The 19,160-nt window shown below is 40.8% G+C and overlaps 2 protein-coding genes across 3 annotated transcripts; one reads left to right on the top strand and one right to left on the bottom strand.

Annotated features, from left to right (window-relative positions):
• Positions 1–11,215: 11,215 nt before the first annotated feature.
• Positions 11,216–12,730, top strand: LOC115103123 (corticoliberin-like). The gene is made up of 2 exons (XM_029623780.2): positions 11,216–11,360; positions 11,766–12,730. Exon 2 carries the CDS (start codon positions 11,786–11,788, stop codon positions 12,296–12,298), a length of 513 nt encoding a protein of 170 aa, XP_029479640.1. The 5' UTR covers positions 11,216–11,360; positions 11,766–11,785; the 3' UTR covers positions 12,299–12,730.
• LOC115103121 (E3 ubiquitin-protein ligase TRIM63-like) lies at positions 12,499–18,820 on the bottom strand. 2 transcript variants are annotated; one of them, XM_029623778.1, is made up of 9 exons: positions 18,414–18,820; positions 17,897–18,072; positions 16,500–16,680; positions 16,227–16,322; positions 15,796–16,029; positions 15,531–15,553; positions 15,314–15,438; positions 14,757–15,130; positions 12,499–13,126 (listed from the first exon to the last, which is right to left on the bottom strand). In XM_029623778.1, the coding sequence occupies exons 1-9, from the start codon at positions 18,579–18,581 to the stop codon at positions 13,031–13,033; spliced, it is 1,473 nt and encodes a 490-aa protein (XP_029479638.1). In that variant the 5' UTR covers positions 18,582–18,820; the 3' UTR covers positions 12,499–13,030. The 2 variants fall into 2 exon arrangements, with proteins under 2 accessions (XP_029479638.1, XP_029479639.1); XM_029623779.1 differs by having other exon boundaries at positions 16,500–16,677.
• Positions 18,821–19,160: the final 340 nt, after the last annotated feature.

Genomic DNA, 19,160 nt, shown 5'->3' with positions numbered 1-19,160 from the left:
ACTGGAATAGGAAGCCACTGCATTTGGATGGAGTCTCGTCATATTTGTCCGAGAGGGATCGCTGACCTGGGTGGACTGCTGAATGGGCTGAGGTGCTGGCTCGCTGGGTCGACTCATGGTAGAGGATCCTCCGCTCGTTGGGGGTGATGCCCCTTGAGGAAGATCTAGATGTTGAATAACACGGAGGACCTCATCCCTCGCCCACTCCAGTTGCGCCAGCTGGTCGTTGTGTTGGCAAAGTAGGTCCTCCTGTTCGTCGACCATCTGGGAGATGTCTCAGTTGGCTGCTGCTTCCATTTTGTGAGGCAGTATACTGTGACGAAGACGCAGGAAGTCAGGAAGCAGGTGCAGTCGGTGAGTTTCGTCGGAACAAACAGAGTGAATACAAAAACAGGAGTAGCGTCTGAACATGACAACAGAAACAATACTGCCTGATGGGTGATACAACAGAGTGCTAGATAAAGGGGAAGTAATCAAGGTAGTGATGGTGTGCCTAATAGTAAAGGTAGTCCAGGTGTGCCTCATGATGGGGCAAAGGTGTGCATAAAGATGGGTTGCCAGGATGGAGCTCGGGAGCGGGAGTAGACGTGATAATTATCTGTAAGGTCCCCCAGTCTAGCAGTGAATTTAGAACTCAGATTCAACCACAACGACCAGGGAGGTTTTACAATGCCTCGCAAAGAAGAGCACCTATTGGTAGATGGGTAAAAAAAAGGAGACATTGAATATCCCTTTGAGCATGGTGAAGTTATTAATTACACTTTGGATGGTGTATCAATACACCCAGTCACAACAAAGATATAGGCATCCTTCATAACTCAGTTGCCGAGGAGGAAGGAAACCGCTCAGAGATTTCACTATGAGGCCAATCAATGGTGACTTTAAAACAGTTACAGAGTTTAATGGCTGTGAAAGGAGAAAACTGAGGATGGATCAGCAAAGTTGTAGTTACTCCATAATACGTCTAATTGACAGAGTGAAAAGAGGGAAATTAGGCCTGTACAGAATAAAAACATTCCAAAACATCCGTCCTGTTTGCAACAAGGCACTAAAGTAATACTTCAAAATGTGGCAAAGCAATTCACTTCTTGTCCTGAATACAAAGGGTTATGTTTGGGTCAAATCCAATACAGCACATGACTGAGTACCACTCTCCATATTTTCAAGCATATTGGTGGCTGCATCATGCTATTGGATATGCTTGTAGCCGGTAAGGACTGGGGACTCTTTCAGGATAAAAAAAAAACTGAATTAGCGCTAAGCACAGGCTAAATCCTAGAGGAAAACCTGGTTCAGTCTGCTTTCCATCAGACATTGGGAGACTAATTCACCTTTCAGCAGGACAATAACCTAAAACACAAGGCCAAATCTACACTGGAGTTGTTTACCAAAAAGACAGTGAATGTTCCTGAGTGGTTGAGTTACAGTTTTGACTAAAATCTACTTGAAAATCTATGACAAGACCTGAAAATTATTGTCTAGAAATGATCAAAAAACATTTTCACAGGGCTTGACGAATTTTGAAAAGAATCATGGGAAAATGTTGCATAATCCAGGTGTGGAAAGCTCTTAGAAACTTACCCAGACATAATCACAGCTGTAATCGCTACCAAAGGTGCTTCTACAAAGTATTGACTCAGGGGGTTTGAATACTCATCAAGGCAACCTATATCCCATGGACCCCTCAGAGGGATTGGGAGACAGGGATATGGAAAGAGATATGTGGAGAGAGGGTAAAAGAAAAGGGACCTTGTAGAAACACTCCTGTCAACACGCAGTGATAAAAATTTGAAGTGACTCGATGGGGTCAAAATTATTTTATTCTTGTTGATATAAATGACTTCTATTATAAAAATAGTCAGATCACTGACCTATTTTGAAAGAAATGTGTTGGTTGCTTCAGGGGCATGACCACCACCATACACAGTTTATTTTGGCCCGCTGTCTTCATGTGCTTAGACTCAAGAGTTAGTGGCATTGTGTATCCCAAGTACCACCATAGTGCACAACTTTTGCTGTTAGAGAATAGGGTGCTATTTTGGGAATAGGGTGCCTTTTGGGATGCAACCTTTGTATTGAGCTAGGCTACTACTTCTCTTAGTGATCCTATCACTGTGTCTCCCTCCCCAGGTGACTATGAGTAATCAATTACAGATGCAGGATCTTAATTTTATCAACCTGTTGCAAGAGAATTTTACTGCAGTGCAGGAAATGTAAAACTTGTAGTGTATTTGAGGTTTAAAAAGGCTTCTAAAGTTGGTAATTTACCCCTCGAAATATTTGACTTGATTTTCCCTTACGAAAAATGTGTCAATCACTACAAAAATGTCCATTTAATTATAATCCACATAATAATTCATATGTTTCTATTGCTTTAGGATTATCTTCCTGCTGTACCAAACTGGCTCAAATAAAAATCCTACATCAGGAGTGTGACAATGCAAAAGCATTACAGTAGGATCACACTCACAGTCACTGTCTAAAGTGGTCTGTCAATGACCACTATGTGTCACAGGCCAACGAGGTATGAGCAATTTTGAGAAAAGTCAAATCTTAGTTGCATCAAGCAAGCCAATAAATAAATTCAGACTAGAAATCTGCCATCTGAATCTTGGCTCGACTACAGTAGTAGATCTTTTTTTAATTGTTTTTTTTCCGAATTGATAACAGCACCTTTCCTTCGAAATCCCCCATGCCTTTCTTTTCAACTGACATTTGATTATTTTTGTGATTATTTTTATGACTTTATATTACTATAACATAACTTTGTCATGCTTGTCATGTGTATCAGGATAATATTGGTGGTTAGCAATTCTGAACAAACAGTCATGAGGGTTTGGCAAGAATTCAGAAATTATGCTGTCCAATGTAGCCGTATACGCATTCTAGCCTATAATAAAGGTTTTCAGCTAGGACCCCATCAAAACTGAATGACCGTTGCCTCTGGGGGATTCTAAATGGCGCCCAAATGGCACCCTACTCCCTATTCCCTATATAAAATAATATTGCTATATTGTCAAAACAATACGATATATAATTAAAAATAATAGCCTAATATGTATTTTCCCCATCACTAGTTTTCAGTGAATTTATATAGATCACAAAGAATTCAAATAAATCTGCATTACCTGCAGTGCAGGAAAATTCTCAGCAACAAAAGTACCCTGAACAAAAATATAAAAGCAACATGCAGTTATTTTAAAGATTTTACTGAGTTACAGTTCATATAAGGAAATCAGTCATTTGGAATAAATTCATTAGGCCCTAATCTATGGTTTTCACATGACTGGGAATACAGATATGCATCTGTTGGTCACAGATATCTTTCAAAAAAGGTAGGGGTGTGGATCCGAAAACCAGTCAGTATCTGGTGTGACCACCATTTGCATCATGCAGCGTGACACATCTTCTTTGCATAGAGTTGATCAGGCTGTTGATTGTGGCCTGTGGAATGTTGTCCCACTCCTCTTCAATGGCTGTGCAAAGTTAGTGGATATTGGCGAGAACTAGAACACGCTGTCGTACAATTCGACCCAGAGCATCCCAAACATGCTCAATGGGTGATATGTCTGGTGAGTATGCAGGCCATGGAAGAACTGGGACAATTTCAGCTTCCAGGCATTGTGTACAGATCCTTGCGATATGGTGCTGTCCATTATCATGCTGAAACATGAGGTGATGGTGGCGGATGAATGACACGGCAATGGGCCTCAGGATCTCGTCACGGTTTCTCTGTGCATTCAAATTTCTATCAATAAAATGAAATTGTGTTTGTTGTCTGTAACTTATGCCTGCCCATACATAACCCCACCACCACAATGGGGCAATCTGTTCACAATGTTGACATCAGCAAACCACTTGCTCACATGACGCCATACATATATCTGCCATCTGCCCAGTACAGTTGAAACCGGGATTCATACTTGAAGAGCACACTTCTCCAGCGTGCTAGTGGCCATCGAAGGTCAGTATTTGCCCACTGAAGTCGCTTACGACGCTGAACTGCAGTCAGGTCAATAACCAGGTCAGGACTACGAGCACGCAAACGAGCTTCCCTGAGAAATTCTTTGGTTGTGCAAACCCATAGTTTCATCAGCTGTCCGAGTGGCTGGTCTCAGAAGATCTTGGAGATGATGAAGTCAGATGTGGAGGTCCTGGGCTGGTGTGGTTACATGTGGTATGCGGTTTTGAGGCCAGTTGGACGTACTGCCAAATTCCTTAAAAAGTTGGAAGGGCCCTATGGTAAAGAAATTAACATTCAATTCCCTGGCAACAGCTCTGGTGGACATTCCTGCAGTCAGCATGCCAATTGCACCCTCCCTCAAAACTTGAGACATCTGTAGCATTGCGTTGTGTGACAAAACTGCACATTTTAGAGTGGCCCAGCATAAGGTGCACCTGTGTAATGCTCATGCTGTTTAATCAGCTTCTTGATATGCCACACCTGTCAGGTGGATGAATTATACTGGAAAAGGAGAAATTCTCACTAAGAGGGATGTAAACACATTTGTGCACAACATTCAAGATAAATAAGCTTTTTGTGCGTATGGAACATTTCTGGGATCTTTTATTTCAGCTCATGAAACATGGGACCAACACTTTACGTGTTGCGTTTATATTTTTGTTCAGTGTATTATGTAGGCCTACCTGTTTGAACTCCTGTTAGACAGATTCAATTTAATTTCTCAAGAGGAGGCTGTACAGTCTTTCCCTCTACCTGTCTGTTCAGATAGGACATGTTTTAAGCATGATACAGAGGCTATTTCTTTTGGGCAATTCTTGCGTATATTTGCTAAAGCTACTTGTATTTTGCATATGATATTGTGCTTTCACCACTGGATAACCAAGATCTATAAATAAATGTACACTCTGAGCACGTCATCTTGCCTTGCCTTCTGCTGATTTCATGGCCTTATGACTGATACAAGGTCCCTATTTTACATTTACACAAAATAATGAAAAGTGCTGTCTGGTAGACTCAATAAATAGACAACGATTTGTATCTGAACAAGTCATTGCATTTATAGATTTAGTTTTTGTTTGCTTTTAGAATGCATGACTTGGACTTGACTCCAGTCTTGACCTGTTCCACTTAGGATTCGACTTGAGACTCGGACCTTGTGACTTGAGACTTACTCAAATAATAGGGACTTGATCCCACCTCTGTCTGATGGACAAGTGGACACTATTTTTGATTTTTTTATTGAACCTTTATTTAACCAGGTAGGCTAGTTGAGAACAAGTTCTCATTTGCAACTGCGACCTGGCCAATATAAAGCATAGCAGTGTGAACAGACAACACAGAGTTACACATGGAGTAAACAATTAACAAATCAATAACACAGTAGAAAAAAAAGAGAGTCTATATACATTGTGTGCAAAAGGCATGAGGAGGTAGGCGAATAATTACAATTTTGCAGATTAACACTGGAGTGATAAATGGTCAGATGGTCATGTACAGGTAGAGATATTGGTGTGCAAAAGAGCAGAAAGTAAATAAATATAAACAGTATGGGGATGAGGTAGGTAAAGTTGGGTGGGCTATTTACCGATAGACTATGTACAGCTGCAGCGATCGGTTAGCTGCTCAGATAGCAGATGTTTGAAGTTGGTGAGGGAGATAAAAGTCTCCAACTTCAGCGATTTTTGCAATTCGTTCCAGTCACAGGCAGCAGAGAACTGGAACGAAAGGCGGCCAAATGAGGTGTTGGCTTTAGGGATGATCAGTGTGATACACCTGCTGGAGCGCGTGCTACGGGTGGGTGTTGCCATCGTGACCAGTGAACTGAGATAAGGCGGAGCTTTACCTAGCATGGACTTGTAGATGACCTGGAGCCAGTGGTGGGTGGTATAAGGTGCTTTAGTAACAAAACGGATGGCACTGTGATAAACTGCATCCAGTTTGCTGAGTAGAGTATTGGAAGCTATTTTGTAGATGACATCGCCGAAGCCGAGGATCGGTAGGATAGTCAGTTTTACTAGGGTAAGTTTGGCGGCGTGAGTGAAGGAGGCTTTGTTGCGGAATAGAAAGCCGATTCTAGATTTGATTTTAGATTGGAGATGTTTGATATGAATCTGGAAGGAGAGTTTACAGTCTAGCCAGACACCTAGGTACTTATAGATGTCCACATATTCTAGGTCGGAACCATCCAGGGTGGTGATGCTAGTCGGGCGTGCGAAGAGTCTTCTACCAGTTCTTCACCCACCAGGTAATTAAAATCTTGTATATAAATTGAATATTCCATGCGATGTACAATACATAATAATAAAAATGTCCCATAGGGTAGCTCTGGTAAAAAGTAGTACACTATATAGGGAATAGGGTGCCATTTGGGACGCATACTGAGTCTTGGACATGACCCCACAGACAGAGTGACAATGTCAGTGAGGTAGTCAATATCAGGATTCCTACTGGTCAATAGAGTGACACAACAAATGTGACCTTCCGTATCACTCAGTGTGTGTGTGTGTGTGTGTGTGTGTGTGTGTGTGTGTGTGTGTGTGTGTGTGTGTGTGTGTGTGTGTGTGTGTGTGTGTGTGTGTGTGTGTGTGTGTGTGTGTGTGGTGCGTGAGTGCGTGTGTGTGTATACAAGAGCATCATCAGGAGGTCAGTGACAGAGAAATGAGCGGTCTTCTCTCACCACTAACCTTAACTGTCAGGGTGCCTCCTGGCTACATCGTTAGCTGGTTCCACTCTTAGGATTCGGCCCAGAGGGCACCAACCCCTGGTGATGACGTAAATGCACGTTTATGATTTAGTCCCACATGGCACCCTATTCCATATATAGTGCACTACTTATGGGCCTTGGTCAAAAGTATCACACTAGGGTGCCATTTGGGATACACCCTGTGTTTTCCCTTGACATTGCCACCGCCACCCTTGGAATGGAATTATTAGCCTCAAATAAATAAAAAAGACAATGAAAAATATATGAGCCGTAATCATCGCAATGTCTGGACTTTTTAAGACTTTTTAAGACAGCAATTATCGTACATCTTGAGAGACGTCACTTGGCATAGCTAATATTAAAGAATATACCAGAGAAATGATTTTCCAGAGTGTGTTTGTTTTTACCCACCATGTTGTGGTGCTGGTTGACATGTCTTGTTCATTGGGTTTTTTGGATAAGGAACCTTAGGAAACCACTGCATCAATTTACCAACATCAGGAACCTGTGGTTTGTGCATGTGAATCAGACTATCGACTAAAAGGTCAAAGTAGGTTTACACACCTTCCTGAGACATCCGAATTTTACCATTTGAATAAAATCCTGTTGTGGGGGAATGAATGTCTTAGATTGTTAAAACATTGAGGATGCTCAGTAAATTATGTACAGTTTAGCCTTATTTTACACATTGCTGTATATTCCATGTATTCCATAGGGGAACAAGTAGATGAATGCCTGTATTGTGTCTTTGTCACAACTTCCGCCGAAGTTGGTCCCTCTCCTTGTTCGGCGGTCGATGTCACCGACCTTCTAGCCATCGCTGATCCATTTTTCATTTTCCATTGGTTTTGTCTTGTCTCCCATCACACCTGGTTCCAATCCCATCAATTACATGTTGTGTATTTAACCCTCTGTTTCACCTCATGTCCTTGTCAGTGATTGTTTGTTGTATGTATTGGTGCCAGTTATTTTGCACCCGCTTATTCTATTTTGTATATTTTGGTTTTCTGAGTTTTTGTATATTCATTAAACTGCTCCGTTTATACCAAGTTCACTCTCCTGCGCTTGACATCCCTGCCACCAGCACGCACCCGCTACAGTCTTAATTAAGTGATGTTTTTGATCACCAAATCATGGAGCTATTTAAGCTTGTCAGGTCCATTACAATTGAATGTATCAAACCAATGAGAGCGAGCTTGGGACGTTATGTCATCAGTCACTCATTGGCTACTAAAGGTCAAGAGTGGTGGCGATCAGGCAATACACCACAAACAGAATCAACAGACACAGGAGAGGAAAAGGCCAGAAAGCATGGATTTGTTTACCATCATTTAAATCAGATCATGAAACAGAAATACTGATTATTCATAGAAGAATCACAATCACTATACCTTGTTAACCCTAAGTAGCAACATTTATCATAGACAAGTGGTTAAACATAATGCAATGTGAATGTTTTAAAGCCTGTTTGCAGCCAAGTGGAGTGATATGGTTTAGATAGTACATTTTCCTGGTTGAGTGATCTGATGCACACATAGGCTAACTGTGTCCCAAATGGCACCCTACTCTCCATATAGTACAACACTTTAACCAGGACCACTGGTCAAAGGTAGTGAAATATATAGCGAATAGGGTGCCATTTGGGACACAACCCAAATTTACCTTCACCATATAGATGAGGTCCACCAATGACCCCCTAAGCATAGTTTCAAGTTTCTAAAGAGTTTCTATAGGGACATGCTTAAGGGGTCATCCATTTTGCTACCAGCAGCTGTTATTGTATATGTTTGTTTCATCATTAACACCTAATTATGATTCCTACCGCATGTAAATTAGTCATATTAATTTAATCAGATTACAAAATAAAGTATTTAATAATAAATTATGGTTACTGCCTATGGATAAATCGAGCAACTTCAAAATGGATGAGGCACATACAAAAGACCTTATAAGACTGAACATTTTCTCTATTCTGACCATGCCCTTAAATTTAGCATAAAATCTATGTGTAATCCCACATCAGCACAAAGCAAAATAACACATTTCCTTATATTGTTCAATCTCACACTATGAAGCAGGTGTTTGAAAAGCTGTTTGTGAATGTAGTATGAGAATAAGAGATACCACAAATACATGTTGTATCTATTTTGTTATCATCAATAGCTACACATAAATATTGGACAGTGTACAAATCCATTCCCCCATCTGTGCCCGGTGGCGGTCCAGCAACTAAGGAGCTGATTACGATTCTGATAGGGGACTGGAAAGTTGTAGGGAGGGAAACATTGTGTCTTGAAAAGCTGAGTGGAGAAAGCAGAGATGATGAATTGGAAACACTCATATTCATGTATTACCTTAATGGTATTCCTGTCTATTTATTTTCCTGGATCTAGTGGAACATTTTGTTTAAACAGCTGTTTGTATGTTTTGGTCTTGTTCCCAATTGAGGCAATATGACTGTAATTGCTGAAACAATAGTCTGATACAATATGAATATTGCATTTCAACCCAAATAGCACTCTATTTCCTATTAAAGTGCAATATTTTTGACCAGAGCGCCATGGGCCCTAGTCGAAAGTAGTGGACTATACGGTGCCATTTGGGACACAACCTGGACTTACAGTATGTGTTGTGGGAAGAGAATCATTCAACAGCTGTAATTAGGATCTTAGTGCTAACAACATTTTAGGAAACTTCGCTCTTGAAGGGATGCATGAAAGGTCTTACAGAACAGTTCATTCAAATGTCACCCTCACACACCTACACTTTGCATGGGTGACATAATGCTGGGGTTTCAGGCTGACTCACACCTTTATAATGCTGTGGATGTTTCTCATCACTTCTCTGTATATGTGCAGTCAGGTAAACATACATGCTTGCAGTGCATTTTCAATTGAGACGTGAACAGATTTAGACATCTTAAATTATGTCACGACTTCCTCCGAAGTCGGTCCCTCTCCTTGTTCGGGCGACGTTCGGCGGTCGACGTCACCGGTGTCTTGTCTTCGGCGGTCGACGTCACCGGTGTCTTGTCTTCGGCGGTCGACGTCACTGGTGTCTTGTCTTCGGCGGTCAACGTCACTTTGTCTTGTCTTCCCACACACCTGGTTTCAATACCATCAATTACATGTGGTGTATTTACCCCTCTGACCCCACATGTCCTTGTCCGGTATTGTTTATCGTAAGTGCTTGTGCACGTTATGTCTGGGGTTTTTGTCCCATTGTTTATATGTTTTTTGTTCACGGTGATTTTTATCATTAAACTGCGCCGTTGTAACACAGTCTTTGCTCTCCTGCGCCTTACTTCTCTACCGCCAGTACGCACGCCTTACAAGTTCATATCTTTCATTATATGGCATATGAATTAACTATATGCATAACCTACTCTGGGCGATAATATGATTCTGTGAAATATATATAATATTTTCTCCCTCAAAAATGCTACTTCTCCCTTGTAATCTCTTCTGCTATTTCAGGTCATCCTGTCTGAAATGTTAGTGATTCAATCCAAGTAATTTCTGTTGGAAAAGGTCACAGGTGTCTTTCCTGTGTTCCATAAGTGCAGGCCCCCCACCTATCTCGCCAGTTAGGCAGGCGGGTAAGTGTATCTGGACCTTTGCCATTGCGTTGACCCTTTCCAAACTGCATGTTGTTTAAATATAACAGTGACATCTACTTGGTACCCATTTTGAATCAAACAATATTGGGCAAAGACCATATTTCTGATCGATCTCTGCAGCCAATTAAAAATAACTTCCTTACTTTATTGTGGGGTAAAATGTACATTCATGACATCCAACTTATGTTTGGTTGACTCTTACTAGAGTGTTGGTGGTGGTGAAGATGATGAAAGATTGTATTTTACTATTGACCCTGTACCACTGTCCATAACATTAATTCATGAATGTATTAATTCATGCAGGAACAAGGCCACGTCCATAGTTAGTTGAACAATGGCACTCTAGATTCCGGAAAACGACACATCCCAATTAGACCTACTGTATGACCCATCTGATATTAACCCCACTGTGGACTGAGGGAGGCTTCCCATTCCCGGGGTCCAGGGGGGACTAGGCCCCGACCATAAAAGTTGGAACATATTTCAATCACCTGAAACATCTTTTTCCTGCAATCTAGAGCCATGGTCATTATGCTTAATTCTATGTTTAAACAAAGATATGTATATTTTTCTGCATGTCTTGAGCTGTCTATATCCTCCTGACTACCAACCTTGCCAGCAGGCATGACAGCTAAGATAGTTAGACAAGCTAGCTACTCTAACTTGATTGACAGCCTGAAATGGCTTCTTGGTAGTTATGAGGTTGGGAGATTGGTAACCTATTCAGGCTAGCTAAAGCCAACTTCATAAAATTGCTAGGTGGCTAGTAGTATTACAGACAAACAACAAAAATAAAAAATACATTAAATAAATGTTGTATTTGAATTTTTTACAGGACAAATATGAGGGGGCACATGCCACTGTGCCCCCTACGGGCATGATGCCTCTGCTTGCGCAGATCATCATGTCAGAGCATGATGACATGGCCTCAGGTCTATGATATATAAGTGTTGTTTCGATGCTTTTAAAAAAACTCACTATTACAGGCTCATTGGAAGGCAAAATAACTGTAGAATAGGATATCATTTTCGTTACAACTTCAGAGGAACATCTTCTGTCACAGTTAAACTCAGGTATTTGACAACATCTTGAATTGTTTGTTTCTTTTAGGGATGTAATTGTGGTGTTGTGTGCAGATAATTTAATTATTGATAGAAATGTTTCCTAGTTACCATAAATTGTAGTACTTAACTCTTGATTCATACAGTATTAACTATTATTCAATGAGGTGGTAATAGTTAACATAAAAGTGAATAATACAATATTGTAATTAAATAAGCAATTACAACATAAGCAACTGCTTTTATTTAGTTTTACGATGTCAAATGGCAATAAATGCAAATACAATACAGATACAAAATGTTTAAAAAATTGTCAAAGTGACACCCAGATCCTAGGCTACTCAACATGTATCTTCACTTTAATTAGTTTAATTGTGATTATGAACATGAGAAAATGAGGCTATATTTAATTCTCAGATTCATCCTAATCTCCTGAGATGAAGTTGAATTTCTTCGTTTCCGCTGTGGCTCTACTTGGTGCCTTCCAACCCCGCTATGAATGTAGAGCTATTGAAACCCCCAGAGCACTTGATCCATTCCACAATCTACAGGCAGAGCTGCAACAGCAACTCCCTATTCTTCTGCGACTAGGAGAGGAATACTTCATTCGACTTGACAACTCCAATCAAAATTCGCCCCAGTCTTCATTGTCGAATACATCTCCTGGAGCTTCTGCGCGGTCAACAACGGTCAACAGGGCTTTACTTCAGTTTACGCAGCGTCTTCTGCAAGGTAAAGTCGGTAACAGCAATCGGTTTCTGAACAGCTACGCTAACCAGATGGATGACTCCACGGAGAGAGGAAAGCGGACCTGGCCGGGCGAAGAGCCACCGATCTCATTGGACCTGACGTTCCATCTGCTGAGGGAAGTTCTAGAAATGGCTCGAGACGAGCAATTAGTTCAGCAGGCGTATAGTAACCGGAAAATGATGGACATATTCGGGAAATGAAAGTGTTAGAAATACATTTACCAAATACATTGTGTACATCTTACATATACTGTACGTTACTATTCCATTTTTGTTTTACTCTTGAATTGGTTAACTTTCGGTCTTTCAGTTATTATTTTTTATTGATTTGTAAAATCGAGTTGTAATTCGCTTTGTAGTTATTACATAGTGTGATGAGAAATAGGCAAGGCCAGTTGAAATGCTGAACACAAATATCCTTTAATGTTCTTTAACTTATATTCAAGCATAACGTATTTTGTATATATTGTCCAAACATTCATCCTCTCTCTCTGGAATTCCCTCTCATTGTACAACTGCTTCAAGTTTGATAATAAAATAGGTCAATCATATGACTATCAGCAACCAATCATATTTGTTGTGCAAGAGAATGTCTGATATTTATATTTGTAATAAAAAAAGTTTCCAAAGTTATATTCATTGCTTGCTGTGTAGACTAAATTGAGTGTTTTAATACATTGAGACGTTTTTCTGACTCACGCGTAAATCTATTGCCAAAATGTGTGCCAAATTACGCACGGCTTTCTCAAGCCAGAAATCTGCCCAATGACATTTGTTTTTACGGTAGTATAGAAATGCTAGAGAGGATTTACAGAGAAATTACAGTTATATAACGGTAACATAGTAATTATTTAAACCGTGCCTGCAGCGGGATGCTGACTCAACCAAAACAATACCTAGTAGTACAACAATGTCTTGAGGTAAAATGAACATCTACTTCTGGTTGTTCAGCCAAGAAAAGGAGAAGACGTGTTTGGGTCCATCTTTGTCATCTGTGTTTTGCTGACTTGATGCCGCATCAGAAGTCATCTGTGAAAAACAAAGAGCAAAAACATTAGAGGTCCCCTCAAACTATTGCAAAGCTACTGGTTGTATAAATAGTCTATTGTTCAGAATTGGGTTTGTAAGTGGGATCAAATTAAAACTCGCAATGCATGCTGAATAAGTAAAGTATAATTTAGAGAGAATATAAAGAAATATTTATGTAATCTGTAGCATGTCCTTAAGGTCCATGCAAAATTAGAAGTCAAATGAAGGAGGAATTCTGACATGCCTCAACAGAAAATATTGTTGCTTACATATTCCAAAGCACTAATTTAACACAAGGAAATAAAATATTTTGTAGTCTAAAGAGCTTCTTTGAGGTACCAAATACAAAATAACTCTAACATAAAAAGAAATGTATACCATATTTATCTCACCACACTAATACCCACCTGCTCACACCCACAATATGTCCTGTATCAATCAATATGATGTCCTGAATTACCATATCCACATCTATACAATAACCTCAGAGTATACAAGATCAGTCAGCAATTTGACCTGAGAAAGAAAAACTGCACTAAATTGAAACCTCATGTATTCAATTCAAAGCGGGTAACCTTTTAAGTGTGATAGACTGAGTGCTTAAGTATTAGTCAGTGCACAAATGAAGAAATAAACATATCCTAATGGTAGACTTTATCAGACTCCAAAGCTGATGCAGTAAAATAAACAAAGCCACAACTGTGACACAGAAAGCCACTTCCTGTGAGGAATCAAAACAACCAAGCTTTATTTCTTCTGGATTATTAGAGTTTTTGTAAAGCAGGATGATTTTAGGTTATGCACATGCCACTCAAACACACACACACACACACACACACACACACACACACACACACACACACACACACACACACACACACACACACACACACACACACACACACACACACACACACACACACACACACACACACACACACACACACACACTGACCCTTTCTGATAAACGCCTCTATGAATCTGTAGGCCATTCATTTTTTTCCCCTCTGGAATGAATACAAACTGTTCCAGGTGGCTTTTCCCTTTTCAATTGAATCCACATGATTATGTTGGTGTAAACTCTATGCTCATTCAAATTAGCACTCCACATGCAAATGAAACTCAATGGTGATGACATGTAACAGAGTGGTTGATAATTATCCCTATGAAAACAGCAGTGTCCCCCTCCCTGCTTCACCCCTAACACACGCAGGGCTACGGCAACCAGAGAGCAGGCAGGTGTCTCATCATTAAAGCCTCCTGCTGAGGTGAAAGCCACTGCCGTAACCCAGGCCAGGGCCCATGCAGGCCCACTCTGAGTTGAGCAGAGCACAGCTGCTTTAAACAATGACTGCTATTCTGATACAGATTGGATATTGACTGGTTTCAATAACCACATTTTCCTCATACAGAGTACGGGAGATAAAAGCCAAGCAATAATAATATTAGTTTTATATTTAAAAATATCCATATGGTTTGTGAACTCAAATGTGACCTTGACTGTCACTGCACTAGGCAGCTGCTGGGATGGAGTTAGCCAGGGATCATGAGTTATTATCATGTATTATACTGAGACATTTTCAGTCAATTTCACGACTAGGCTGTAGTGTGTCAAAAACACTCCTCTCACCTGTGTCGGTGGCTCCGCTGATGGGAAGTTAACCAGATTTGTGTTTGGGAACTGAACAGGGGTTGTGGTTGGGAAGTGGACTGGGCTGGCCTGTGTGGTGGCAGTTGGTGTTGGGGTTAGGGATGGGAATTGTACTGGGGTTGTGGCACGGACGGGGCCCTGTGGGTTGGCCAGGGTAGCCATGACACCTAGGATCTCAATAGGTCTCTGAGGAAGGGGTGGGGGTGCTGTTTGCTGCTGGGGCTGTGGAGGGTTGGCCTTAACGACAGAGGGCCCTGCAGCAGAGGGGGAGACATCTGTATGGGTCGCCCCTGTCATCCGCCTCAATTCTACTTCCTCTTCTCCATCTTCAAATTCTTCATCGTCTTCAACATCTGAACAACAACCAAGAGTTCAAAACACGAAAATAGTAAATTGTTTAATTTTACTGCAGTTTTACATTGATCTTGCTATTGTTATTTGCATAGTTTATTTTGTGGCACTGGAAGTAGTGATTTTGGACATTGTGAAAGAACATTGAAATGCCAACGTCTCACTCAATACTCAATAATCCCTACCTTTCACAAAGTCTATAGTGAGCAGTACCCTCCTCTCCCGCTCAAAGTTAGCTGTGTAGTGATCCATGTTGTCATAGCCACGCTCCACTTTGTCCAGGTGGGAGATGTTAGTGCCTGCAATGAGCCTGGTAGACCGAGAGAGAGATCACAGTTACACTGTAGTTTCTGAGGACCAGAACTATAGTCTGAAACTGGAAAGAAGGGTATGCGTACTCACTTTTGTAGAAGAGGCTTTGCAGTCTGTGGGAGCAAAGATGAGAAAGGAATTACTTCTCAGAAAACTCTGATGTAGACACAACATGTCTTCTGAGAAAACATCTCGGAAGACATTGCACAACATGTTTGTAATAACTTACACTTTTACACTTTTTATTCTAACATGGTACATAACCAATTATGATATTGATTTATCACTGACACAGAATTTCAGATGCTTACATGACTATTTTATGTGGTGGTTATTTGTCTGTGTTTTTCATCACCTGCAGGAAAGTAGCCATCTCTGACTCCTCCATTGTCTGTATCCCTGTCTCCACAATCTTTGCCATGTTCTCCAGGTGCTCTCTATACTTCCTCATAAGGCCGTTTATATAGTCCAGTTTCTCCTGTTTCTCTGCGTTGATCTTCAGGGTCATGTCTCCTTTCCGCTCCTCCAGGACGGCATAAAGGTGATCGAAACTTTCACACACTTTGGATTTCTGCCTCCTGCCATTCTCCTGTTAGACAGCCATGATTGTACTGTAAGGTTAAACTGACAAATAACTAGGTCATATAGATTTTGTCAGTAGCAAAAATGAGGGCGCATAAAAATTAAGCATACCATTTTTACCATCAATATTGTTGAAGTTCTATACTATGTGAAAATGCTGTTATAGTCGAAACATAAGAAAGGACAAAAGGTTGAAGGCTTTACCTCAACTGTCTTACAGGTCTCATCCAGTTGACTCATGATGCCTTGAATCCTGTCGTTGTTCCCCACTAGCATGGCTATACAGTCAGTCAACTCAGTCTGGAACACACACACACAGTTCCAGCATAACTTTTTTTTAATTACATTTTATGTACCAACTCTGATACTCTGTTCATTAGAAAAAAAGGGGAAGTTTGACTTCAATTTGACATACCTGTAAAGCATCATTATGAAAATGGAAATAGACAGATATAAACGTAAAATAAACAAGTTAACCTTTTGCTTATTGAACACAGTGTTGAGTGGGGCCACATCACAGTCTTTGTGGGCTCCGAACACCTTGCAGAGAGAGCAGGTGGGCACGCCACATGTCACACAGTAGATGTTGATCTTCTCACCCTCATGCTCCTCACACATGGGCTGGTCACACTTGGCAGGCTCAGGCTCAGGCTTGCTGCTACAGAAGAGGTGACAGTTATACTTTGGGGATCCTGTTTACACCACACATTGGACAAAGATTTCCTGGTGACCTTTTTAAAAACTCAACAACCCTGGTGTAATCGAGTTACCAGTGAGAGTTTGTGAGCGAGGAAGCTATACTGTTAATCGAGCACAGTAATGTAGGTCACACTGGCATGTCACAAAAACACCTTTGTGTCCACAGTGCCTAAAATGTTCAAGACATAATATTATAACATCAAAGTGAGTGAACAAATGTAGTACAGACAAACATACATTCTCCTCATGGAATGTTAGCATTTCAGAATAGCCATAATTTATGTTTATTTGGCAACCAAGAGTATGCTAACATTTTGAATAACTGTTTTTAATAGTCCACTTGTGTCACGTAGTCCTAATCCACAGTTGCTTGATTAGCCTATCACACCACTGTGGCTAAAACGCTAAAACGCATTCTGCACTTGGCTCCCAGATTCAAGCATTGTGAAAATTGTATTTGTCTTGTCCCGGTAATCTACTCAAGAACTTTAAATTGATTGTGCAAAAATGATATGCTAAAAAGGCAGGAGCAGATGACGTCTTTTCAGAGATCTACTGTTTAGGTTTATTAGGATGTAGTTAAGTGAATGTATTGCAGATAATCTACTATGGATAGTTAATGACAGAAGTTGTACTTTAAAAACATTGGGTTTTCCTACGTCAACTATTTTTGTCAACTACTTGTGTACTGTCTATCTCTCCTAAAAGCAGACTAAATACTATATTGATGTCTAGAGAATGTAGTACGGCTCAAATTGGAATAAAACTGACTGCTGCCTCATTGGCCTACATTATAAAAACAAAATCTAATTAACGGGCAATGTGTCCAGCCACCCATGAGTAAACCCCATTTTCACAATGAAAAAACAAATATATATTAAATTTTTCAATTCTCATCAGTAGTTTTCCGATTCATTCTATATGTTGTTTGGGATAGTATGTAGTCTTCTTGATGTCCAGATTTGTTGGTGTGAGGGTTTGCTGTTTGTCTAATTGGCCAGATATACATGGGACTGCTGCTGAGTGCCTCCGACTAAATTGTCTGCCAATCTTTTTAAATAGGCCTGTAGTGTCTCACCTCGAGGACTCCTGTTTGTACATATCAATGATATTCTATCTGTCTCAGACCAATTGTCTTTGGCCGGCTGTCTTCTTTTAGGCATTTATTGTCTCACCTTGAGGACTCCTGTTCTTGTTTGTACATGTCAATGATATTCTCCACCAGCAGGTTCCTCTGCAGGCCATAGACTCCATGTCTGTCCAGGACCACCTCATGTCTGCAGGACGGGCAGCGGAAACGTCCCCCTGAAGATACCGTGGTTCCTCTGGTCGATAGATAAGGGTTTGAGGCCTACACAGGACATCAGTGTATCAATGGCGTTAGATAAAGCCAGTGGAAATGTTTAAATATAGGCCTACCGTTGTCTAATATTGGTTAGTAGTATTTGCGTTGTTTACTGGTTAAAATGTGTGTTCGTTGATTCTGTAATGGCATGGGTCAAGAGGAAACACGTTGTTTCTTTTCAGTATTATAGAATAAGTGGTAATTGAATACTGACAATTAAAGGATGAGCAATACCTTCACTACAAGGTCAGAATTCTGTACATATAATGTATATGAATGGATAAACCTTTAAGAGACAGCAGTAAAGGTTAAAGGTTAAAAGTTCAGCTTTAAAATAACCAACCTACCTGGAAAATATCTTGGGCACATTTTCGACAAAGGTTGTGTTGACAAGGGAGAATCACCACCGGTTTGGTAAACATCTCCAAACAGATGGGGCAAATGAGCTGTTTCTCCAAGCTGTCCATGTTGCTGTCTTGCTTTGTGGAATGTGAATACCCCAGAGATATATTCATTGCACAGTGGAAAAACAAAACCACTACTGCTGTCTTTAGGAATAGCAACAAACAGTCCCCCAACGGTCCCTCAATCCCTAAAGAACTGACTTGGCAAAGATTAAAGATGTCTACTCCTTTAGAACAATGCAGAGTCACTGGGCCTGCTTAGGCGCTCGTTGCTGTCCTCAAAGCTCCTTCGAACGGATCGCATTGCTCCCTAGCTGGCAATCCACTGAGTGTCACAGGCTGTTTTTAGAAACCCCCACGTCAAGGGTTGCCATGCTTACTTGCCCATATATGAAAATGTCACGAGAAGGGTTAGAGGGTCCAGCTGTTACCACCTCTGAAACAGGAAGGGGTAAGCCCATACCTCTACCAAACAGAGTGGGCTGAAGTTGCCCCTATACAGTGATCTTGGGTCAGTTGTGCATTTCGCCCACTAATAGTTAAGGTTAGGATTGGGGGAGGGGAAGCTGATCCTAGATCTGTACCTAGACTTCCCCCCGGACAGAGCCTTTCAAACAAACTCACGATGGCAAGTCACTGATCTGACTCTTGAACAATAGTGGGCTATAATGTTTTTTTAGAGTTGTTAAT

Source organism: Oncorhynchus nerka, linkage group LG20 (genome assembly GCF_034236695.1).
Source record: "Oncorhynchus nerka isolate Pitt River linkage group LG20, Oner_Uvic_2.0, whole genome shotgun sequence".
Taxonomy (NCBI): domain Eukaryota; kingdom Metazoa; phylum Chordata; class Actinopteri; order Salmoniformes; family Salmonidae; genus Oncorhynchus; species Oncorhynchus nerka.
Note: the sequence above shows the minus strand (reverse complement) of the source record. Positions and strands in the feature narration are given on the sequence as shown.